The sequence below is a fragment of the Littorina saxatilis genome, linkage group LG1 (genome assembly GCF_037325665.1).
Source record: "Littorina saxatilis isolate snail1 linkage group LG1, US_GU_Lsax_2.0, whole genome shotgun sequence".
In the NCBI taxonomy this organism is placed as follows: domain Eukaryota; kingdom Metazoa; phylum Mollusca; class Gastropoda; order Littorinimorpha; family Littorinidae; genus Littorina; species Littorina saxatilis.
Genome location: NC_090245.1, coordinates 8,199,312 through 8,224,591, shown reverse-complemented (window position 1 = coordinate 8,224,591; position 25,280 = coordinate 8,199,312). Strand labels below are relative to the sequence as shown.

Below are 25,280 nucleotides of genomic sequence, written 5' to 3'. Positions count from 1 at the left end.
CCTTGCTGTGGTGGATACCGAGGTATTGTTAACAGGCTTTGAAAGATCTTTCTTATTTACTAGGAAACCAAACATGGGACTGGGTGGCCGAGTGGTAACGCACTTGCGCTCGGAAGCGAGAGGTTGTGTGTTCAGGCCTGGGTCAGGCCGCAATTTTCTCCCCCCTTTCCTAACCTAGGTGGTGGGTTCAAGTGCTAGTCTTTCGGATGAGACGAAAAACCGAGGTCCCTTCGTGTACACTACATTGGGGTGTGCACGTAAAAGATCCCACGATTGACAAAAGGGTCTTTCCTGGCAAAATTGTATAGGCATAGATAAAAATGTCCATCAAATACCCGTGGGACTTGGAATAAAGTAAAAAAAAATTCCATCTCACACGGCATTAAGTCTCAGGAAACATGAATACACGCATGCAGGAAAAAAAAAAAAATATGGGTAGCGCCGTATGTATGGCAGCTCGCTTTCCCCGGGGAGAAAGCAGCCCGAATTTCCATGAGGGTAACCTCACTGGACTGTAAATCTTATCCAATCCAATCCATCCAATGGTGCTAGTTTCTGAAACACTAGCTCGAAGCACTCAAGGAAACAAAATGCAGTAAAGCCTGTTTTAAGACCCTCCGTTTGAAGACTTCTTCATTTCGACTTTTGTTCATAGCGTCAGTATTTCTACCTCTGTTTTAAAACTCCCTTTCTCTTAAGATTTTCAGTCTTAATATAAAGGTACCACTGTACCCAGTAAATTCCCATGACTGGAGATTAATATTCCTGATCAAATGTGTCATTCAAAACCCCATTAAAACAATGCAGACACATCATTTTCAAGATACTTACAAAATTAACAATTAAAAAAACAACTCACCCAGGTCCTGTCCTGCCAGCTCGACCAGACCTCTGGTTGGCGTTTGCCTGTCAACGAACAGTAACAAATATCATGAATTAATGAATGAATGAATGATTAAAGAATCAAACAAGGGAGCAAGTAAGCAAGCCCATAGATCTACAAATGTGAAGCAAGAAGCCCTGGATTAGAACTTTTGAGTACATGTACGTTTACATTCTCTGAGCTTTGCTAAATCCAGCATTGTTATACTCAACATCAATCCATCAAACAACCAAGGATTCAATACAAAACCGGTTTTATTACACCAAGTTACAATCTATAGATCAATCAAGCTGCATTTAGTACTAGGGTTCAGGGGCTCACATCCATGAGAGGTGGCATAGGACAAATGTCCTGGACAATGCAAAAGTGATGGGACATTTTTCCCGAACAAAAATAAATGAATAGGACCTTTTTTTTTTATCTCGCAACAAAACGTACACTAACAGCATGGTCTTGTCTGCTTGGAGAGACACATCGCTTCGCAAAACATCCATAAAATAGCAAATCAAACTACTGTAAATTGGAAAGTACTGACAATGTCCAGATCAAATGAAAGCATAATCGGACAATGACCACTTTGTGACAAAAACAATAGGACATATGTCCTCTGGCATGAAAAATGTATAGGACATTTGGAAAAAATATCCGTGTATGTCCGATGTCCGACGTGGATGTGAGCCCCTGAGGGTTCCTTGTCAAGCTACAGAAGTTGTCCTTGTTCTAATGTCTACATAACCATACATACCTATATAAAGTTGTTGGTCTTTTTAATATAGAAAAAGAAAGAAGTTTTTTGTTTTTTTAAACCAAACAAACAACAGGCCTACCTGACTGATGGGGAAGATCTGTAGGGCATCCATACCAATCTTGGGGTTGAACACTTTCAGCTTGCAGAAGCCAGCGTCCACAACAAACCTGATGCCATCCACTGGGAGACGACAGAAAAGAACAACCCATGAACAACTACAAAACAGTGTGTCTCAAAACAGCAAACATGTGGGTTTGTTGGTTTGTTTGTTTGTTTAACGCCCAGCCGACCACGAAGGGCCATATCAGGGCGGTGCTGCTTTGACATATAACGTGCGCCACACACAAGACAGAAGTCGCAGCACAGGCTTCATGTCTCACCCAGTCACATTATTCTGACACCGGACCAACCAGTCCTAGCACTAACCCCATAATGCCAGACGCCAGGCGGAGCAGCCACTAGATTGCCAATTTTAAAGTCTTAGGTATGACCCGGCCGGGGTTCGAACCCACGACCTCCCGGTCACGGGGCGGACGCCTTACCACTAAGCCAACCGTGCCGGTAAACATGTGGGTGAAATGGGTATGTTAAAAAAAAAAAGCCTTCCTGGTCAAGTTTCCAAACGGGAACACGCCCCTAATGGATTAACCGTGAGGGCATTAAAAACCATTTATCATCAAGTTTCTAAATAACGAAATCAATACAGTTGTCCTGGCACTGTATACATCGTACTTATTAACCAAAGATCTGACATAATGTTCAAAACAAAATTTATTGGAATTAGGCCTTAGATCAACACTAAATGTTATATGTATGGGTAGCACCGCACTGTATATGGCAGCTCGCTATGAAATCTTATACTTATATTATCCTTAATCAAAGATACATTTCTAACACCATTTTACTCACCCGTGAGAGAAGTCTCGGCAATGTTAGTTGCTACCACACACTTCCTGATACCATCCGGAGCCTTCTGGAAAATCTTGGCCTGCAGGTCGCTAGGCAACTGGGAGTAGATGGGCAGAATGGCCAGTGGAGGCGCTTCATCCAGCTCTTCCAGGCGTTCTGAGAACATGAAATACAATGAAACCTGATATAAAAACATGACAGCGATTGACACCGAAATCGACTTCGCTAATAATAATAATAATAATAATAATAACGGGTATTTATATAGCGCCTTATCCGAAGTTCAAAGCGCGTATGCCATGTGAGATGGAATTTTTTACACAATATATCACGCATTCACATCGGCCAGTAGATCAACAGCCTATAGGCGCTGCATCCACCTACTAACCATGTGATTTCTGAAATTTTCTCTTCATTTTCTCTTAATTAAAATCACCTCCATTATTATAAGAAAGGTTTTCTTTTAACACCAAATTTTCATAGATTTTCTCAGGTTTTAAATTGGAGGGATCATAGTATTGCACCGTGTTATCATACCAAAGCATCTAAAGACCTTTTACATGGGACATAAGCTTTGCTAGCATACTGGGGAGAAATGATTCTTTTAAAAGAAAGAAACAATGGCTTTGTCTGCCTCAAAAGTCCATCATAGTTTAATTTCCTGTAACAATGATTTAAACCAAAACACAGAACTTGCATGGAGGTAAGTATATAACAAGTAATGGGCAATGAAATCTCACTAAGACTGCAGAACAGAAAACATAAGATGCATGTGATGCATTTTTAAGCCTGTTTTTTTTAGTGTTATTTTACATATTTTTAAGTTTTTAGTTTTATAAGTTAACTCCAGGAGGAAGAAAAGCCAGCACCACTCTTACTAGCAACTATCTTGTCCATATGGCCCCCACCCCAAACCTCCCTTCAATCTCTCCCAAACCTACCTTCAATCTCTCCCAAACCTACCTTCAATCTCTCCCAAACCTACTTTCAATCTCTCAAACCTCCCTTCAATCTCTCCCAAACCTACCTTCAATCTCTCCCAAACCTACCTTCAATCTCTCCCAAACCTCCCTTCAATCTCTCCCAAACCTACCTTCAATCTCTCCCAAACCTCCCTTCAATCTCTCCCAAACCTACCTTCAATCTCTCCCAAACCTACCTTCAATCTCTCCCAAACCTACCTTCAATCTCTCCCAAACCTCCCTTCAATCTCTCCCAAACCTCCCTTCAATCTCTCCCAAACCTCCCTTCAATCTCTCCCAAACCTACCTTCAATCTCTCCCAAACCTACCTTCAATCTCTCCCAAACCTCCCTTCAATCTCTCCCAAACCTCCCTTCAATCTCTCCCAAACCTCCCTTCAATCTCTCCCAAACCTACCTTCAATCTCTCCCAAACCTACCTTCAATCTCTCCCAAACCTACCTGCAAGCAGTGCACAGGTGACTTCAATGTCCTCCTGCCCAGGCATGAACACCAACATATCACCTGAAATACAGAAGCACTTGTAAATCCCTGATTATCTTTCTTGGTCAACCTGAAGCACAATACATTTCATAGAAAGCAGCATATGGCTGCCAAAATGGCAGGATAAAAACGGTCATACACATACAAACCGTGGGAGTTTCAGCCCATGAACGAAGAAGAAGAAGATTTCATAGAAACTGATCAGCACAGACTAAAGGTAAGAACAAGGTACAATCTTTTCCCTTTCAAAACACTCATTTCTCCTGTGACAATGCAGCAATTCACCAGTCAAAGACAAGAACTAGAAAATTCCAGTTACGGACACAGACAGACAGATACACACACAACACACACACACACAAACTCACCATCAAACCCTTGCAAATGAATCTGCAGTGACTGTTTGACAGCAGCCTCCACATAATCCTCCACAGGATTTTTAGAGTACAAAACGTCAACAGGGAATGTTCGACCAGGGATCGTGTACGAAGGAACATTGCCGAAAAACCTGGCAAACTTAGACGCATCCATGGTGGCAGATGTCACAATCAGCTTCAAGTCCTGTCTTCGAGCAACCACCTGGGAAAGAATAACAAAAATGGTGATATCTGATCTTTCTGATCAGCATATTCAATCATAACTTACTTAACTTAAGCTTGATAAGCTTGTCCACGTTTCATTTTTTCAGCTAGAAGAATAAACTGACCAAAATACACATAGCTAACCTTTTAAAATCGACCTATCCTTTTCAAAAAGTTAGTATTTCAGTATTGATGTAAAGTACATCTTATGAAAGTACTGAAATTACCAAAGCAAAAAACAACACCCCAGACAATATGCTGCGGCAAAAAAAAAAAAAAAAAAAGTTTTGCCCGAAGTGACTTTTAAGGGAAGCAACTGCGTTCTCTTCTTTCTGAGTTTAATATTTAAACCATGTCCAAAGCAAACTCACATTCCTGAGCAGACCGAAAAGAACGTCTGTGTTGAGTGAACGTTCGTGAGCTTCGTCCATGATGATTGCACTGTAGTGGTCAAGGTCGGGCTCTCTCAGCGACTCTCTCAGCAGGATGCCGTCTGTCATGTACTTGATCATGGTTTTCTGGGCAAGATTTTCACATTTCATGTACTTTATCATCCCAATGCAGGGACATTTGGGTCGCTTCCTCCCAGTGGAAAGCTAGCAGCAACAAGAGTCGCGCTACCAGGTGTGTGCGTGTTTGGGTGTATTCAGCCACCTGCACTTATGGCAGAATGACCGAGGTCCTTTACGTGCCACTGTGGCGACACAAGGTCGGGATATGGATACTGTCTCTGAGTCTGCACATAACTCATGTCCGTCCTGGCCGGGATTCGAACCTGTGACCCTAGGATCACAAGTCCAACTGAGCTACCCGGCCCCCGTAAGAAAAATAACAAAACCAAAGATCACATCACTTTTATTAGAAATACAGAACATAACATACGCAAAAAAGCACAGAAAAGGCAGAAATATGACAGAGAGAGCAATTCTCAAAAATAGAGAGAAAATTGGAGAAAAGCTCCAAACAAATTTGTTTACTGTTTCTAAAATTCTGATTTCTCTTGAACTGTACTGGCCTTTGTGTGAGCTTTTCAATCGTTCATTGTGGGATTACAAGTGTGGAAGGCCAGCGTGAGATATGGCAAGTCAGCTTTTCTGTTTAAATAGTTGTAATTAAATTCATGAGTAAATGGAGTTCACACAAAATATCACAGATTTAGCCAACTCTATTTCAAAAATGAGTAAGTAAAAATGTTAGGTATTCTACCCTACTACCATATTTGTGTTACCTCTGACGTGCAGTCCTCAAATCGAATGGCGTATCCCACCTCATCTCCCAGAGTAACATTCATCTCCTCTGAGACACGCTTGGCTACCGACATGGCCGCCACACGACGCGGCTGAGTGCACCCAATCATACCAAACTTGGTGTAGCCCTCCTCATGGAGGAACTGAAAAGCAACGAGAAGGAGGTTACACTTTGTAGGCATCAGTTCTAACTACCTGTCAGTAATAAATCCAGAAGAGACTGCATTTCACACAAGGGCATTGTAACGAATTGGAAAACAGGATCGCTATTTCTTTTTTGTGTGATTACAATGCAGCAGTTCTTGTCAGCGATGCGCATGCTGATAAGTGATATAATAACTTACTGTAACATCTTCAAATTCCAAGGCCAAATATGTTCCAAATTCACTTTGCGTACGTGCCCTTATGTTGGACAAAATGGCCTGCATATGTGATCATCTTTACAACCGTTCCAGATGTGTACATGTATCTGCATTTTGTCTTTGGAAGAACTGAAAGATTTCCAAAGCTGCTTGCAGTGCACAAGACTACAAAACACAGAAGGGTTTTACAGTGCACAAGACTACAAAACACACAAGGGTTTTACAGTGCACAAGACTACAAAACACACAAGGGTTTTACAGTGCACAAGACTACAAAACACACAAGGGTTTTACAGTGACACAAGACTACATAACACACAAGGGTTTTACAGTGACACAAGACTACAAAACACACAAGGGTTTTACAGTTGCACAAGACTACAAAACACACAAGGGTTTTACAGTGGCACAAGACTACAAAACACAAGGGTTTTACAGTGGCACAAGACTACAAAACACACAAGGGTTTTACAGTGGCACAAGACTACAAAACACACAAGGGTTTTACAGTGGCACAAGACTACAAAACACACAAGGGTTTTACAGTGGCACAAGACTACAAAACACACAAGGGTTTTACAGTGACACAAGACTACAAAACACACAAGGGTTTTACAGTTGCACAAGACTACAAAACACACAAGGGTTTTACAGTGACACAAGACTACAAAACACACAAGGGTTTTACAGTGGCACAAGACTACAAAACACACAAGGGTTTTACAGTGGCACAAGACTACAAAACACACAAGGGTTTTACAGTGGCACAAGACTACAAAACACACAAGGGTTTTACAGTGGCACAAGACTACAAAACACACAAGGGTTTTACAGTGGCACAAGCCATGCGAGGCCCCTCTGATGAGAGAACACCGACCTTCACCTTCTTCTTCTTCTTCTGCGTTCGTGGGCTGAAACTCCCACGTACACTCGTGTTTTTTGCACGAGTGGAATTTTACGTGTATGACCGTTTTTTACCCCGCCATTTAGGCAGCCATACGCCGTTTTCGGAGGAAGCATGCTGGGTATTTGCGTGTTTCTATAACCCACCGAACTCTGACATGGATTACAGGATCTTTTTCGTGCGCACTTGGTCTTGTGCTTGCGTGTACACACGGGGGGGTGTTCGGACACCGAGGAGAGTCTGCACACAAAGTTGACTCTGAGAAATAAATCTCTCGCTGAACATGGGGACGAACTCACGCTGACAGCGGCCAACTGGATACAAATCCAGCGCGCTACCGACTGAGCTACATCCCCGCCGAACACCTACCAAAAAAGGAAACTTTCCATTGTCCCTGTCCATCATCTTCACCAAAATACACCTGTCATGACAGGCTACCTGCAATCAAGAGACACTTTTGGCTGGTCCCAAAAGGTGCGCTTTCATCATGGGTACCAGTTGCTTAGCTACCTACCTGAGTGAGTTGTGTCGTTTTCCCGGAACCAGTCTCTCCCACAATGATGATGATTGTGTTATCTCGGATCACATTCAGCAACTGAAAAATCAAAATTATACAATGTCAATGATAACTTAACAGACGATGAAAAATCAGTTTTGCTTGCTTGATCATAATTATTCATACTTATCGACACTACTGCTGTTTATCTTATTACAATAGTAAATATTTTGATGATGATTGTTACCACTATGATGAAAAGAATCATAACGATTACTATGATTGCGATGAAGTCAATGAAAGGATGACAATGATAATGATTGTTACCACTATGATGAAAAGAATCATAACGATCACTATGACTGCGATGAAGTCAATGAAAGGATGACAATGATGATTGTTACCACTATGATGAAAAGAATCATAACGATCACTATGACTGCGATGAAGTCAATGAAAGGATGACAATGATGATTGTTACCACTATGATGAAAAGAATCATAACGATCACTATGACTGCGGTGAAGTCAATGAAAGGATGACAATGATAATGATTGTTACCACTATGATGAAAAGAATCATAACGATCACTATGACTGCGATGAAGTCAATGAAAGGATGACAATGACGATGATTGTTACCACTATGATGAAAAGAATCAAAACGATCACTATGACTGCGATGAAGTCAATGAAAGGATGACAATGACGATGATTGTTACCACTATGATGAAAAGAATCATAACGATCACTATGACTGCGATGAAGTCAATGAAAGGATGACAATGATGATGATTGCAAAAACTCATGACTATGAAAACTGACAAGATGGTGGTCACTAGTTGCAGTAAACTGACAAGATGGTGGTCACTAGTTGCAGTAAACTGACAAGATGGTGGTCACTAGTTGCAGTAAACTGACAAGATGGTGGTCACTAGTTGCAGTAAACTGACAAGATGGTGGTCACTAGTTGCAGTAAACTGACAAGATGGTGGTCACTAGTTGCAGTAAACTGACAAGATGGTGGTCACTAGTTGCAGTAAACTGACAAGATGGTGGTCACTAGTTGCAGTAAACTGACAAGATGATGGTCACTAGTTGCAGTAAACTGACAAGATGGTGGTCACTAGTTGCAGTAAACTGACAAGATGGTGGTCACTAGTTGCAGTAAACTGACAAGATGGTGGTCACTAGTTGCAGTAAACTGACAAGATGGTGGTCACTAGTTGCAGTAAACTGACAAGATGATGGTCACTAGTTGCAGTAAACTGACAAGATGGTGGTCACTAGTTGCAGTAAACTGACAAGATGGTGGTCACTAGTTGCAGTAAACTGACAAGATGGTGGTCACTAGTTGCAGTAAACTGACAAGATGGTGGTCACTAGTTGCAGTAAACTGACAAGATGGTGGTCACTAGTTGCAGTAAACTGACAAGATGGTGGTCACTAGTTGCAGTAAACTGACAAGATGGTGGTCACTAGTTGCAGTAAACTGACAAGATGGTGGTCACTAGTTGCAGTAAACTGACAAGATGGTGGTCACTAGTTGCAGTAAACTGACAAGATGGTGGTCACTAGTTGCAGTAAACTGACAAGATGGTGGTCACTAGTTGCAGTAAACTGACAAGATGGTGGTCACTAGTTGCAGTAAACTCTGACCTCCGTTCTGACAGCAAAGATAGGGAGATACTGCCGCTGCTGGGTCAAGGTCCGTCGCTGTGCAAATTCACTGACTGCTTCATTTTTGTCTGACATCACTTCTGAGAATCTGTGGTCTGCCTTCATGTCCTCTTCTTTCCTTGTGTCTTCCTGTCAAACACATACACATACATTGAGCACAATCGGCAAGAAAAGTGCTTACTTACTTACTGCCCGTTATGCTGGTTGGTATGTAGGGCAGCATTGTTGCTGTTTCCGTAACAAGCCTCTTTTTTTTAACCCCTTGACTGCCTTAGGACGGGTATACCCGTCCTGCACTTGTGCATTATTTCCATGATTAGATATTAAAAACAGATTCTTGGTTGAATTTCCTTTAAAAATAACATAGGTTTTACTTTCCTACCTACTGCCAGTTTGGAGCTAGAATTTTTTGTGAATTATTACACCCCGAACTCCAATATTCCCTGGCAGTCAGGAAGTTTTGATTGGCAGCGAAAGGGTTAATGGACTGGGTTATTAGCCCAGTGCCCAACCCCCAACCTGGAGGACCAGTGGATTGCGCTTTGTCAGACTTCTACCCTTCGACCTGTCCGGCTTGGGTGGCCCTACCAGGAGACAAATCTCCCGCCGGCATAGCTCTATGGGTCGCTCAGGCACGCAAGCCCCCCGACCATGTCAAGGTGGCAATCCATTGGGCACCCATTACAGGTGGTCAAGACGGGCAAGAAAAATGCATTACAAAGCTATCGCAAAGATAAGGAGAAGAATAAGATCAGGATAAGAATTCATAAAGTCCCGTGAGGTTAAGTCCTGTGAGGTTACCCTCATGGAAATCCACGCTGCATTGTCACCGGGGAAAGCGAGCTGCCATACAGTACGTCGCTACCCATTTGTTTTCTTTTTTCTGAATGCGTGTATTCATGTTTCCAAGCCCTGAGACTTTCGCTGTGAGCTGGGGATTTTTATTGTGTACATGCGTGTACACGGGGTGTTCGGACACCGAGGAGAGTCTGCACAAAGTTGACTCTGGGAAATAACTCTCTTACCGAACGTGGGGATCGAACGCATGGCGATAGCATGAACTGGTTTTGAAGCCAGCGCCGCTACCCAGAGCTATTTTCCCGCCCCAAAAAATGCGTTACAAAGCTATTGCAAGCTGGCCTCTAACCTCAGTACAACTGAAGTGTTTATTTAATGGTCTGTTTGTTTATGTGTGCTGCTCTTTCATCAAAACGGCTCTTTAATGGTATCAACACTGCCGTAATGCATGTGAAAACCTAGCAAATGTGCCAGCCCAAGGGATCCTTAATGTCCAAGAATCTGAATCCACAAGAGAAGTGCAGCCTACCATGTCAAATTTAGCAGATATAAAAACAGAAACTCTTAATTAAATACACCAATTTAGCAGATTTAAAATCAGAACCTCTTAATTAAACACACATCTTTTTCCCCAACACTCCTGCCTCTGTCCTTCCCACCCCTGCAAATACACACAGAGGCAAGAATGAACACTACCAGACTGCCTGAATATTTGACTTTAACATCGTCTCAGACCTGTTGGCCTATGTAGGGACAGATTCCAACAGGCCCACTGTGGCTGTCTTCTTCAACATACAAGCATTAGGCTTTTCTTGTTGAAGTACAGTGGAACCCCCCTTTTAAGACCCCCCAAATTAAGACCCCCTAAATTAAGACTCCCTCCTCTTCAAGACCTTGTTTTCGTAGACTTTCTGTTCATAACCAGTTTAAGACTCCCTCCTTTTTAAGACCCGATTTTCTCAGATTTTTTGAGGTCTTAAAAAGGGGGTTCCAGTGTATTGAGATACCATCATGATGATGAGAGATGAAAGATGATGCATGCGTGTCTTGGTGTTTTCCAAGCCAAAGACTTTTGCAATGACCTTGGGATCTTGGGGGCGGGGATATAGCTCAGTTGGTAGCGCGCTGGATTTGTATTCAGTTGGCGCTGTCAGCGTGAGTTCGATCCCAGGTTCGGCGGAAATTTATTTCAGAGTCAAATTTGTGTGCAGACTCTATTCGGTGTCCGAACTCCCCCCCGTGTACACTACATTGGGTGTGCACGTTAAAGATCCCACGATTGACAAAAGGGTCTTTCCTGGCAAAAATTGCTTAGGCACAGTTAATAATTGTCTACCTATACCCGTGTGACTTGGAATAATAGGCCGTGAAAGGTAAATATGCGCCGAAATGGCTGCAATTACTGGCCGTATAAAATTTCATCTCACACGGCATCACTGCAGAGCGCCTAGAACTGTACCCACGGAATATGCGCGATATAAGCCTCATTGATTGATTGATTGATTCATTGTGCACAAGTGTACACACAGGGGTGTTCGGACACCAAAGAAAGTCTGCACAAAGTTGACTCCGAGAATTAAATCTCTTGCCGAACCTGGGATTGGAACCCACGCTGATAGCGACAAACTGGTTATAAAGGCAGCGCGCTACAGTGGATCCCCCTTTTAAGACTTTCCCATTTAAGGGGGGACAGGGTAGGCAAGCACTTTTTTTTTTTATTTTGGAAACAGCTTGCTGCTTGTTTGATTTTTGCAAGCAGAATAACCTAATTAAGGGAAACCATTTTAAATTTTGAGTGAAAAGCAATTTTTGGGGGTTTTATTCACCAAAATGTGAGAAAAACGTTATAAAATGTGCTTTTTTTAAAATGTTGCAGTTTGTGAACCAGTGCATGTTTTGATCCAATTTTTCTTCTTTGCAGCAATATGTGTGTGTTTAATAATTCTGTGTATCGAAAAGCATTTCTAAGCAATATATTATTTTAATTTAGCATTTTCAGTTACCGGTTCAGTTTTGATAAGAAAAATACATGAAATCCTAACTGTCAGACTCATAAAAACCCAACCAATGCACTGAACTCTTATTCCATACACAGAACTGATGCTGTACAACTCATAAACAACATATACAAAAACTGAACAAATCCATCAAGCCTTTCAAAAGTTGCAACATTTTAATTGTAGCGTTTTGTCTGAAAATTACATTCAGAGAAAACAGCATTTTAAAGATTTGAACCAGTACATAAAAAAACCAGTAGCACAGTGCACCCTGAATTCATATGTTTTTATCAGAATGACCACTTTACTATGTAGGGAAAAGCATTTGACAATCAAATTATCAGGATTTTTTTTATATACATCATATGAAAACAACCATCTTTGTTTGTACCGATATGAAAACATGAATCAGAACCAAACTGTCAGACTCATAAAAACCCAACCAATGCACTTAACTCTTATTCCATACACAAAACTGACGCTTTACAAATCATAAACAACATAAACAAAAATGAAACAAATCCATCAAGCCATTCAAAAGTTGCAACATTTTAATTACAGATGTTTGTCTGAAAATTACATTCAGAGAAAACAGCATTTGAAAGATTCCAACCAGTACCTCAAACTAGTAGCACAGTGCAGCCTGAATTGATATGTTTTTATAAGAATAACCACTTTACTATGATGGGGAAATGATTTGACGATCAAATTATCCAGACTTTTAAAAAAAAATCATTTGAAAACTCATCTATGTTAGTGCAGATATGAATCAAAACGAAACTGTCGGACTCATAAAAACACAAGGAATCCACTGTATTCTTATTCCATGCACAGAAATGGTGCTTCACAAATCATAAACAACATATACAAAATTGGAACAAATCCATCTTGCCATTCAAAAGTTACAACATTTTAATTATCACATTTTGTCTCAAATTACATGTAGAGAAAACAGCATGTAAAAGAGTCTCACTAGTACCCCGGTAAACTAGTACCACAGTAGAGCTTGAATTAATGGGGTGGTTTTTTTTAACCAGAATAACACTTTAACTATGAAGGGGAAATGATTTGATAATCAAATTATCAGACTTTTTTGATTTAAAAAAAAATCATATGAAAACATTAAAAAAGTCAATTATCTGTGTTTGTGCTGATATGAAAATATTGATCAGAACCAAACTGTCAGACTCATAAAAACCCAACGGATGCACTGATTTCTTATTCCATTGCATAGAAATGATGCTTCACAAATCATCAACAACATTACATAATTATATATACACAAATGGAACAAAGCTATCAAGCCATTCAAAAGTTGCAACATTTTAATTACAGTATTTCTGTGCTCAATCCTAACACTGCAGCAAATTTCTGTAAAGCTGAATGTCCCTTTCCATGTACCAACATGGTCATACGCGGATTATTTAAAATGCAACTTTACCACCCGAAGCGTTGCAAACACCGGGAGAAGAGTAAACAACTGCAGACTTGAATGGACACTCATATGCACTCCAGATGCAGGGCCTGTACAAATCCTTGGGCTGATGCATCACCTTCTTTCATAATCAGACTGCTATCAGACAAGCATTCAGTACAGGATATAGACCTTTCAGCAATAGATTGAGCTGATCAATGTTGACAAAAGCCCAACACATGTCAGCGGAGTGACGTTGCACAGTACCAGTATCCATATCTGCTTGTGATGGGTCAGAAGATGGCAAAGTATCTGTATCTTCTTATGGTTGGTCAGAAGATGGCAAAGCTGATGTTTCTGCTGTGGAAGAGGGTAGTTCCGGTTTAGCAAACTTTTCCATCAGGTCAATCTTTCTCCTCGCTGCCACCACAGGAGGACTGGCTCTCCCCTTGCTCCAACCTAATAAATACACAAACACTGATTTAATATTTGATACAACTGTCCATGGTTTTTGTTTGTAATAAGCTGCAAAATTTAAGACTCAATATAAACGTCAACAAGTGCTTTTACTTTATTTTGCAAATGACCATGTTACATGGGGTGTACCTCAACTTTTTGGCTAGGCCGGTAAATCAGAAATCCCAATCAGCCCCCAACCACTGAACCAGGCGGGTTTTCTTACAACCACCTCAGCGGCTCGTACCCACATATGTCGGTTGACGAACACACACACACACACACACACACACAAAAGACATTCATTAATTGGCCCCTATCACAAAATTTACATGTCAAGTTTACTATGGGATTTGAGTAACCACACAATCACATACACACAGGAACTAATACTGAAACTAGCTGAATTATTTTCTTTCTTTCTTTCTTTCTTTTCATATTTTTCTTTTAAAATTAATTTATTTCATCACACTTGCTATGTATTTGCTTGTTTCTTGTCTGTTTTGTGTGTGTGTGTGTGTGTGTTCTGTGTGTGTGTATACATTTTCAGATTTCCTAAACCTAGCACTGTTTGCAGGTGATCTTTATGCTTTTGATTCATGAGTTGCATCCCCAGTAGTTTAACTCTTTTTTTTTCTTTGGTGAAGTAAATTGGATCTATTTTTTTATTCCTTAGTTAATGGAAAAGATTTGACAACAATATTGCTGTCAATGATAGGTTGGTCAGCCATGCTGGTGTAAACCAATCCTTTAGAATTAGAGAACGCTCTCTAGTAGGGTACTTATTTTCCTACGGTCAATGACCAGAAACAGAAACTGTGTCAGTCGTACATCGCTCAGATGCTGCTTCTCAGTTTGACCCCAGACAAAGAATAATGATGACATGTTACACCATAGTAAGCTCTCAAGGACTGGCCAGCGAAGAACAATAAAATAGGGGTTGTGAAGACGATATCACAGAGATGATCGAGGGAGGGAGGGAGGGGGGGGGGGGGGGGTGCGGCGAGCGGCATGGTCAGTAAATTGGATCAAGAAACACGCAAAATACTTCAGACACAAACTGTTTATCATTTACCTGCAAACCCTAACACATTCTTACAACAACAACAACATAACAATGTGCAATAAATCACGTTGTCAAACAAACAAGATCGAAAAGAGAAAGAAGCAAAACCCACCTCGTCGAGTCAAGAATCTTAGAATGTCGTCTGCTTCAATACGATAATGTTGGTTCATTTCGGAGTGTTGTTACTTCCTTCTACTGTTCGCTGCTGCTGGTTCATCTTTCTCTGATATTTCTTGCCACTATACCGAACATTTCCAATGTTAGGGTTGTTCTCCGCATCTCAAAACTTTGAAAAATGCTGCTGAATCGGTGAAAACGTCATGGATTTGTTGACACCGGGGGACTGATAAGTTGTCTACTGCGCTTGCGCCAAATGCCTTTGACCTACATATATTTGCATATATTAATTCCGGGGTTTCGGTTGGAACGGATTCTCTCTCTTTGTGCCTATGTCAACGGAAATTCCCCAACGGTGATGACGTCATCTTGAAGAACGGAAATTTCCACACAGTTTGAACAGCGAAGGGTCATGTCATGTGCGCACATTTACCAGCACGGAGTATCCAAAGTTGACCATTTTTTCGATTTTTTTGATAAAACACAGACAAAAACAACAAAACATCGGTTTGAAAATGGTTTTATTTACATGAATACATGTCTAAAATGACAAAAGCAGATTATTGAATGCATTCCAGGATGTTCAAAGGTGTGAAAAATGCAACAACCCCAAAAAGGTGTATGAGACCAAAAATAACTCATTTTGCCTACCCGGTCTGCCCTTAAGATTCCCTCCCTTTGAAGACCATGTTTTCTCACATTTTCTGTTCATAACCTCTGTAAATGTACCCCGGAGACCTGTCTGAAAAGGTGGGTTCCACTGAACCAGCTGAGCTGCGCCTACGCCACAAGACGCTACCAACCAATCAGAATACAAACCTCCTCCTTCTTCTCGACTCCCAGCAGGTTTCCCAGTCGCGTGCCGGCCAGCTCCCAGTGTTTGGACTGTGACTTTTTACGCTCGGCTTGCTCCCTGAAGGTCCTCACTGTAGCGCTGCCCTTCCTGGCTGCGATGGCTATGTCTGATGTGGGGTCCTGTGCCGACAGAATGTTCGCTATCATTTCTCTACCTTGCATAGACTGCAATGCATACATTTTTACCCCCTATTATTTAGTTTTGAAGCAAAACAACAAGAAACAACAACAAAAAAAGAAAAGAAAAAAAAGCGCCCTCCCCATCTGTCAACCCCTTTTTTCCTTTTCATTGGTAAATGGGAAAAAAAGTGACTGGTCTTAATATTTGGCATCATGAAATCTTTCAAACAATTTAAACACAGACACACATTTCAATATTCAGTACTGTACTGTCTTTCTCCACTCCAGCGACTAATCTCCATTCATTCCTGTCAGCTGTGTAGCATGTATGTGTGCTGAGAAGTCAAAACTCAATAATTTATTCAAATAAATGCACAAAAAGTCCAGTGTGCAAAACATTCACTTAAGAATCCGCTACAAACCCTGATAGGAACGACTGGCTCGGGCTGCTTGGTAAAAATGATGCGACCATCCAGGAAAGGCGGGACTTGGTTGTGAACCAAAAGATGCACACGTGCAGAGTTCTCCTCCTCAAAATCCTCGTCAAAGTTTGTCTTGGCTACAACACCACTCCTCAGCATGCGATTGGTTTCCCACATTTCTATGTCCTGGAAAGCAAAGATGAAACTTTCTAATACATAGCTCAATGCAAATTTGTCAAGGTAATAGTTCTAAGAAGTTTCAATAGCCACGATACCTCTACTCAGCATGCAATTGGTTTCCCACATTTCTATGTCCTGAAAGGCCAAGATGAAACTTTCTTACATCCGAATGCAAATTCGTCAAGGTAATAGTTCCGAGAAGCTTCCATAATAAAAAAAATAAAATAATAAAAGTTCTGTGAATCTTCACTCGTATTTCTCAAAGATGTTTTCAGCAAAGGGAAATGTTGTATATGATCCGAATAGGATAATAATCTTTTCTAAAAATCTGTATTGGAAAAGAACACAGTGAACACCCTCCCCCCCCCCTTCCAAGATCTTCTTTTACAGATATTCTGTTCTCGGGGGCCCGGTAGCTCAGTTGGTAGAGCACTGGACTTGTGATCGAAAGGTCGCAGGTTCGAATTCGGGCCGGGACGGACACGGGTCAACTTTATGTGCAGACCCAGAGACGGAAGCCATGTCCCACCCCCTTGTCATCACAATGGCACGTAAAAGACCTTGGTCATTCTGCCATAAATGCAGGTGGCTGAATACACCTAAACACGCAGACACCTGGGTAGCGCGACTCCGTTGCTGCTAGCTTTCCACTGGGAGGAAGCGACCCGAATTTCCCAGCGATGGGACAATAAAGTAATGAGAATGAGAATGAGAATGGGAATAACCTCCCCCTCCCCCCTTCCAAGATCTACGTTTACAGATATTCTGTTCATAACCTCACTAAATATAACCTCGTTTTAAGACCTACTTTTCTCAGATTGGTTGTGGTCTGTATTTGACAGCATTTTTTAAATATTCTCAAAGGTGTACTCGGTTATGGAAAAAGTTCTTGAAAGCATGTCAGTGACTTTTTATGTAAAACACAACATTATTTTCTTATTGACTCGGAGAAACAACTGGGTCTTGGAACAGAACAACCAATATTCTCAATACACTCTGACTTCAACTCAGTCAGGTTCATGCTTCTTTTTCTTCTTTCTTTTTTTTTTCTCCTCCGAAAGCGGCGTATGGCTGCCTAAATGGCGGGGTAAAAACGGTCATACACGTAAAAGCCGTGGGAGTTTCACCCCATGAACGAACAAACAAACAGCTTCTTTTTTTTTTTTAGCCGGAAATGTTCCTAAGCCTTACCTTGTTGATCTGTCGCTGCTTCTCGCTCATACGTTTCTTCTTCTTCTGCTCAAACTCTTCCTCCTTTTTCTTGGTATACTCTTCGGAAGTTCCGGAGAAAGGATTGTTGTTGTCGTCATAACCTTGATCCATTCCGTACCATTCTCGGTCCAGCCTCTTTTGCTCGTCCTCCCACTGCTGTCTTTCTTCGTCTGTCATGTCTTCCACATTTACCTTGTCTGGTAGGAAGAAGAAAACGAGTAAGATTGTGAATTTAGCATCACATTTGCAATGTTTGAGAATTCACAGTACACAGAACGAGTTGCCACGTTTACCTTGTCTGGCAGAAAGAAGAAAACGAGTAAGATTGTGAATTTAGCATCACATTTTCAATGTTTGAGAATACACAGCACACAGAACGAAATGCCATGAAGGGGGTATAAACAGTCAAAAGATCAGAGAGATACACAGGAGAAGTTCGAGAGAGATACACAGGAGAAGTTCGAGAGAGAAAAACTGTGACACAGAGTACAGATTTTGTAGTAATTGCAGGCTTGAACAGGTAACCCGTGGAGAGAGTGGAGGAGTGGTTTGGCATGATCACACTTGCGTGCTTTGAGAACCAGTACAGCTGCTGCATTTTGTATTTTCTGATGTTTGTGAATGATGTACGCAGGGCATTCAGACAGAAGACATAACAAGTCGCGTAAGGCGAAATTACTACATTTAGTCAAGCTGTGGAACTCACAGAATGAAACTGAATGCACTGCATTTTTTCACAATGACCGTAGTCCGCCGCTTGTGCAAAACGGAGTGAAACTGACAAGCCTGTTCAGCCCGGACCCCCCTAGCAAGCTAGGCGCTTTGCACCTTCGGCTCGGCGCTTCGCGCCTTCACACCCATATCTTCACAATATATTTTTGGAAATCCCCCCCATAAAATGAACTGATCCCCACCTGATCGCTCTACACACACACACGCACAGACAGGCAGACAGACAGACAGACAGACACACACACACACCACGACCCTCGTCTCAATTCCCCCTCTATGTTAAAACATTTAGTCGAAACTTGACTAAATGTAAAAAGAGAAGACGGAACTTTCCTCACCATTTCTGGATCCCTCTTTAGGTGTGTAAGCAATTCTCTTCCTGTCCTTCATCCATTCATTGTACTTGTATGTGGGCGTGGCCTGAGGGGTGTAGTCCTTCCCCTTTCTAGAGCCAAATCTGCACAGAAATCATCAAGCCCATCAACAATGAACAAAGGATAATAAAGACCGGTGCAGTGGCCTAGTGGATAAGACGACTGCCTCTCATGCACATGCTTCCACTGAAAGCGGCTTTAGGCTGCTTGAATGGCGGGGTAGGGGTAAAAACGGTCACAAACGTAAAAGATTGCGGGAGTTTCAACACATGAACAAACAAGAGGCGAAGCCATCAAGGCTCACGTAAGAAATCGACAAACAATAACACACACACACACACACACACACACACACACACACACACAGAAAGAGCATAGGTGAAACTGTGCAAGAAAGCGAGACACTAGATCTAGATCTGTCTGTCTGCATGTAGCCTACTTACAGGGACACGACTGCCAACCAGTCTCGGCCCGCTCAAAATAATAATGACCGAGACTTTCAGTACTTCCTTCGCGTGACGTCTAACCCTCTTACGTCATAATGTGACGTCAATGTAATGTGACGTCTTCAAATGTTAGAGTTTCTACCACTGACATACACATGCACGCACGCACATACGCACGCACGCACAGACAGACAAATCGCATACGATCGCATAGGCTACACTTACGTGAGCCAACAAGAAGAAGAGAACAAAGGATACACTGTTCAACATAGGCATATTGCACTGTTCATCCAAAGATTTTCTGAGTTGAGGCACACAGTTCATATCTAATCATCATGACCTTTTCTTTTTCAAAAACATAAACAACTTGACATAATGAAAACGTTGCTTTCAGTCATATTAATTTCATCTACTCAGCCACACAAGCAGCCGTGAAACACCACAAGAAATGTTAACATTCAGGAGGGACACATATTTACTAGCATTGCCACATCGCCCAGCGTCAACTGAGGACACAGTGAAAAGGCACCTTTTTTTCACTTTGAGTAAAAAATAATTGGCATAATTGATGTTTGTGAGTCACATATTATGTATCAAATAAAAAAAGGAATGAATAAAGAAATGATTCAAAAACAAAGTTTACTGTATGAAATTAATAAAAGATGTGTTTTGGAATATTTTGAGTGTGAAAATGCGTGTTCGTCTTCACTGCCTCTCGCGGCCATTTTCGCGTCACTCTTAGCGTCATTTCAAACTGCTCGGAATACCGTAATTTTCATTGGAGGGCTGTGATATTTTGCAACCAATCAGAGAAAGCCTTACATCTTTCCCATACAAAAAAACGCGAACCACCGGAAGCTACATCTCCGTCAGCATGTCGGTGAATATTACTCGTGTGAGTTTCACTCAAATTTGGTCTGAAAACTTCCATTGGCATACACGGTTAAAATGCAGTTTATAAAACATTAACTTCTGTTTCATTTAAGCCAAATATCAAAAGAATCGAGCGAGAAATGACTTATTCCCAACGATTATGCTGCGCAAAACAGGACCCAAAAAATGCGAAACTCGGCCGATCTAAAGCCTGAAGAGGTTGCGATCTCGGCTCGCTCAAAGCAAAGTGATTTCGAACTAAAATGACCATATCTCGAGAACTACTCCAGCGATTTAAATAAAACAAATTGTAATGTGCTCAGAATGTTAATCTCTTTAAAATGGTGTGTTTCTTGTCATTCAACCATTAATTTCAAAATGTCATGTGTCATTGCTATATTTACACAGTGGAACCCCTCTTTTAAGACACCCCCAATTTAAGACCTTACTTTTTTTCTGCATTTTAAGACCTGAGTTTCTCACATTTTTTAAGGTCTTAAAAATGGGGCTCCACTGTACCCTACAACAAAATAAATACAACGAACATGTATAAATGACTTGAGTTTAACACTAGCATTCTTTCCCCACTCACTTGTCTCTATAACCTGATCTGTCCGAGTCTCTGCCGCGAAACGACCGGTGACTGCGAAAGCTGCCGTCCTCTCGCTCAGAGTTGCCGCTGAGCGGAGTCGGTAGATCCCAGCTCGACTTCATCGGTGGCGTGAAGTCGTCTTCATCCCAGTTTGACTGTGATGGAGTGTCTGGGGAGTAATCATAATAATAATAATACTAATGAGGATACTTATATGGCGCAAATCCTAAAATAGTTCTAAGCGCCTCAATAACTTGAATAAGGTGTAAAAAAACAACAACTGTTTCCCGTTCCTAAACAGACTCTATGTTTTTCTACCAATCCTACAAATAGAGAATACTATATGGCTTGCTGTGTCGTACCAGATTTACACGAGTTTTTTTTGTAAATATTGAACTGCGAGCGAAAGCGAGCTGTTCACTATTTGAAAAAGCAACGAGTGTAAATCTGGTACGAATCAGCAAGCCATGTAGTATTCTGTTTATCCTACATACTGTACTTACATGTATTTTACTGAAAATGTCCTGCAGTCGAGGCAGCTAAATTGAAGACGCTTGTTTTGGAACCTCGATCTCTTCTAAAGCCTCGTGCAATCTATTACGTCAAAGTAAAAATACGTCACTCTGTAAGTGTTAGTTCTAAAAATTCATCAAGGGTAATTAGCGAGCGCAATTTTTTTTCTTCTATAATGACGTTTGTCTCGGTGACTTTGGCATCATAAGCAGTGGAAAAACAGATCCCTGCCAGATTTGCTTGACATGACCTCATTTACATGATATACACACGTGTGATTTGAACGATTATTATCTCACGAGTGTCTCTCTCACATATGTAGAATAATTTTGTTTTAACCCTTCCAAAAGAAAAAAAGAAAGAAAATAAAGGGAAACTTGATTTGCAGACTACAGAAGGGAAGCTGCTCATCTCTGACATTGAAGGAACACAAATCTAAAAATTAAAGCATCACCCTCAACCCAACCAACTAAAGCTTAACTTAAGCCAATTCTGTTTTTGGCCTTGTCACCTCGTTGTCTACTTCCACCAATAAAACTGGAGTAAAAAAAAGAAAGATGTAACACCCCATGCTTTATATCAAGGACACCTGTTGAAAAGGTGATTCAGAAAAAATCTTTTCATTCGTTAGTTTAAAAAAATATTTCCAGATTATATTTTGCTATATATATATATACACATATATCAAAAAGAGCTATAAATTACCTTTGCTTTTTAGTTTGGGTGTATCCACGTCGTCCCTGGACTGTCTAGTTGGTGTTTCCTCCCATTCTCTGTGCCTGCGTTCACTGTCCCTGTCTCTGCGTTCAGAGTCTCCACGCTCCCTGCGTTCTGACCGGTTTCCCCTTGAACTCCTGTCTTCAGAACGCCGCCTGTCACTCCTTCTGTCCTCTGTTGTGAAAAAAACCCATGGTACATGTACCTATAGCTGCCAACCCCTATGAAGCCCAAATAGTAGCACAATGCAGCATTTTGAAATTTTCAGATAAGCAAAATTGGTTTTTAAGAGTAGCAGTGTCTTGAATTTGAATTGCACACCCAGTGACCCACATTCTGTGAGGTTTGCCTTGTCCGTGTCAACGGCATGGCGGCAAGTGGGACACAGTGCCTCGCACATCTCCAAGAACGTGTTCAAAATCGATCAAACAGAATACGCCAAGAAACAACGTTCTAGATTGGATGTATGACAAAATCCTCCCCTGATTGAATCAGACCTTTCCATCACTACCACAAGCGCAGTTTCTAATGACTGCTGCTGATTGTCGAGTGATAAGTGGAAATTTTGCATGCTTGTAATTTGTTGTTGTTGAGCATAGCTGTTTTGGGCTAAGCGTAGCAATTTGTGCAAAATCGTAGCATACTACGCTGCAATCGCAGCAGTTAGCAGCTCTGTGTACACTATAACATTGACAGGAAAATGGCACCTTAAAGTGTGAGTTTAGATAGAGCAGACAGCGTCAGATAAACTCTATTTAAACAAGACAGATTAGCCGCGGGTGGAGGAGGAGGATGTTAGATACTTGAGGTAGGCCTAAAGGGATCAGTGTTAGCAGGTAGGGAAGAGAGGGTAGTAAAGCCGAATATCAACACTTAGGCCCGTAATTAGAAAGAGAGGGGAGAGGAGGACTTGTGAAAGTCAAGGAGAAGAGCCCAGCCGCAATGTCCATGTTGCCGGGGGGCTTGCACGTGTGATGCATCAGCGGGGGTCTAATAAGAACGGGAGAGGAACACATTGTGGTCAGTCCTTACCAGCGCGGCGCAGCGGGCATGCCAACTATTTCTTACTACAATATGGACTTCGAATTTGGAGCGTGGGCGACAGATCTGCCTTTAACGGTGGTTAAAGTTTTAACAAAAAGGAATGTGAAGCAGAAAATGAATTCCCTTTATGTCTTTAACCTTTTACTCCTATTTCAAATAAGACAGTGTAAACTAAAATTATACAGTAAAGATTTATTTTAAAGTTAGTAAAAAAATAAATCAAACACAAGTAATCGACAAATTCTGGAAAACCCATAAAAATTCCATGACTGTCAGATAACACTTTCTTCTTCATGTCATCAAACATAATATAAAAAGACAAACCTCTGTCTCTTCTGCGACCACTGTCCCTATCTCTGTGGCGACCGTCTCTGTCTCTTTCTCTGTCCCTGTCATTTTTTGATGAAATGTAAACCCCCCTCTCCCTGTCACGCTGATGTTTCATCATTCGATCCTTTGCCTCTGCACTGACTCCTCCCGGGTGCGATGGTGTGTCTACCCTTGGCTGGCGGTAATGTCTGAAAGTGCAAAATGGAAAGCAAATGATTAAACTCCTGACTAAAGAGATAAAATAAAAAGTAAAAAACCCAACAAAACATGCCCATGAAAAGACTGTACATCTAGGAAATAAAAACTAGTTTCAGAAAAGAAAAAACGTGAGTGAATATTAAAAAAGGATTGGAAAAAAAATGTTTTCGATGACAAGGCCAAAAACTTTAGGGTCAGTAGGTTGGTTACATTGTTTTTTTATTTTTCATTTTTCTATGATGTAAAGTCTCTTTTTTTTTTTTTTACCAACAAACATGTGGCTTTTATTTATTATTGCCTGGAACTCTCAAGCTGTGTCCCCATGGTTGTCGCAGAATATTAGCTTCCCTCATAAAGTCTGCAAAAACGTGCTTTGTCATTTTTTGTGTTTTTTTGTGTGTTAAAAGGTAAAAGTTCTATAGTCGAGAGGAAAAAAATATTAAATAGGTTTGCACAGGCTCAGCGAACCAAAAATAGTTATACTGATTATTCTTTTTTTAAGGCCTTGACCTGTCTACCCTATGCATCAATCAAATCATGTGCCTTCAATAACAACTGCCCTTTCTTTTGTTCTTAAAAAAAAGAAGCTACATAACCATAAATGTTCTGATGACATAATAACAATTAACACACACAGATGATTATTATTTTTTAAAAGATGGAGTTTAGTTTCAACTTTTTTAACAAGTACAAACCTTAGTCACTCATTTCTATAGAAGATTTTTTTTAATTACCTTTCATTGCTGCCCCGCGACTTGTACGAGCTCCTCTCCTCTTCAATGTCATTTTCATCGTCATCATCCCTGTAGGATGAAACCTTTGATCGCTTGGGAGTCAGACCTCCTTCTGGATTCTCACTTTCCGCTGCCTCTCGTTTTAAGGCAGCAAGCTTATCCAGGCCAAACATAGATACTTTGGGTATGTCTGGTTTCTTGAAGGTGTGGGCTTCTCCGTCTGTTTTTTTCTTCATAATGACCAAGCCTCCTTGTTCCTGCTCGCTGGATCCCTCCAAGCGGTGAACATCTCCACCATCCTCAAAATCGAGTGATGCCATTTTGAATGCTTCTGTGCTCTGTGGACTAGAGTAAGTTTGAACAACAATCACACAGGTCCGAAGGAGCCCTGTGAATTTAAAATATTATGTGTAGTTTTGGGCTTTATTTCTCAATCTCATGTCTCATTGTCTGTGACATCAACAACGAAAATCTAAAAAAACACAGTTCAACAGATTGTCAATGTTATTTCTCCTTCAGAGATCGACACAAACAAACAGTTTGAAACAAGAGAGAAATACGCTCACGGATCTTCTCAGCAGATTAAAGTCTACTTTGCAAACAGGTTACCGTCTCTATTTCGTCGGCTTCATGCACTTTCAATCTTCTGCGTTTGAAGATCAGAAACGGTGTCAAGAAAAGTCTTTTCGAAGTTTCGAAGTTTTTGAACTTGCGTCAGCATTGACCCTTCATACTTGTCTTTGTGACTGACATTTAAACTTGGCTATCTATTTGCCGCTGATTTTTTATGTTAAGACTCAATACTTTGAATAGTTA

General features: G+C 41.1%; 1 protein-coding gene across 1 annotated transcript in view; it reads right to left on the bottom strand.

Annotated features, from left to right (window-relative positions):
• Positions 1–25,101, bottom strand: part of LOC138960681 (pre-mRNA-splicing factor ATP-dependent RNA helicase PRP16-like) — a 69,357-nt gene extending 44,256 nt beyond the window's left edge. The window contains exons 1-17 of the mRNA XM_070332416.1: positions 24,465–25,101; positions 23,527–23,720; positions 22,147–22,332; positions 20,929–21,097; positions 18,982–19,100; positions 17,891–18,108; positions 16,520–16,705; positions 15,942–16,097; positions 9,254–9,403; positions 7,614–7,694; positions 5,815–5,976; positions 4,958–5,104; positions 4,374–4,584; positions 3,964–4,026; positions 2,541–2,696; positions 1,711–1,811; positions 860–906 (exon numbers count right to left, since the gene is read on the bottom strand). Coding sequence (XP_070188517.1) covers positions 860–906; positions 1,711–1,811; positions 2,541–2,696; positions 3,964–4,026; positions 4,374–4,584; positions 4,958–5,104; positions 5,815–5,976; positions 7,614–7,694; positions 9,254–9,403; positions 15,942–16,097; positions 16,520–16,705; positions 17,891–18,108; positions 18,982–19,100; positions 20,929–21,097; positions 22,147–22,332; positions 23,527–23,720; positions 24,465–24,784 — 2,666 coding nt within the window. The 5' untranslated portion in view covers positions 24,785–25,101. The remainder of the gene's footprint in view (positions 1–859; positions 907–1,710; positions 1,812–2,540; positions 2,697–3,963; positions 4,027–4,373; positions 4,585–4,957; positions 5,105–5,814; positions 5,977–7,613; positions 7,695–9,253; positions 9,404–15,941; positions 16,098–16,519; positions 16,706–17,890; positions 18,109–18,981; positions 19,101–20,928; positions 21,098–22,146; positions 22,333–23,526; positions 23,721–24,464) is intronic.
• Positions 25,102–25,280: the final 179 nt, after the last annotated feature.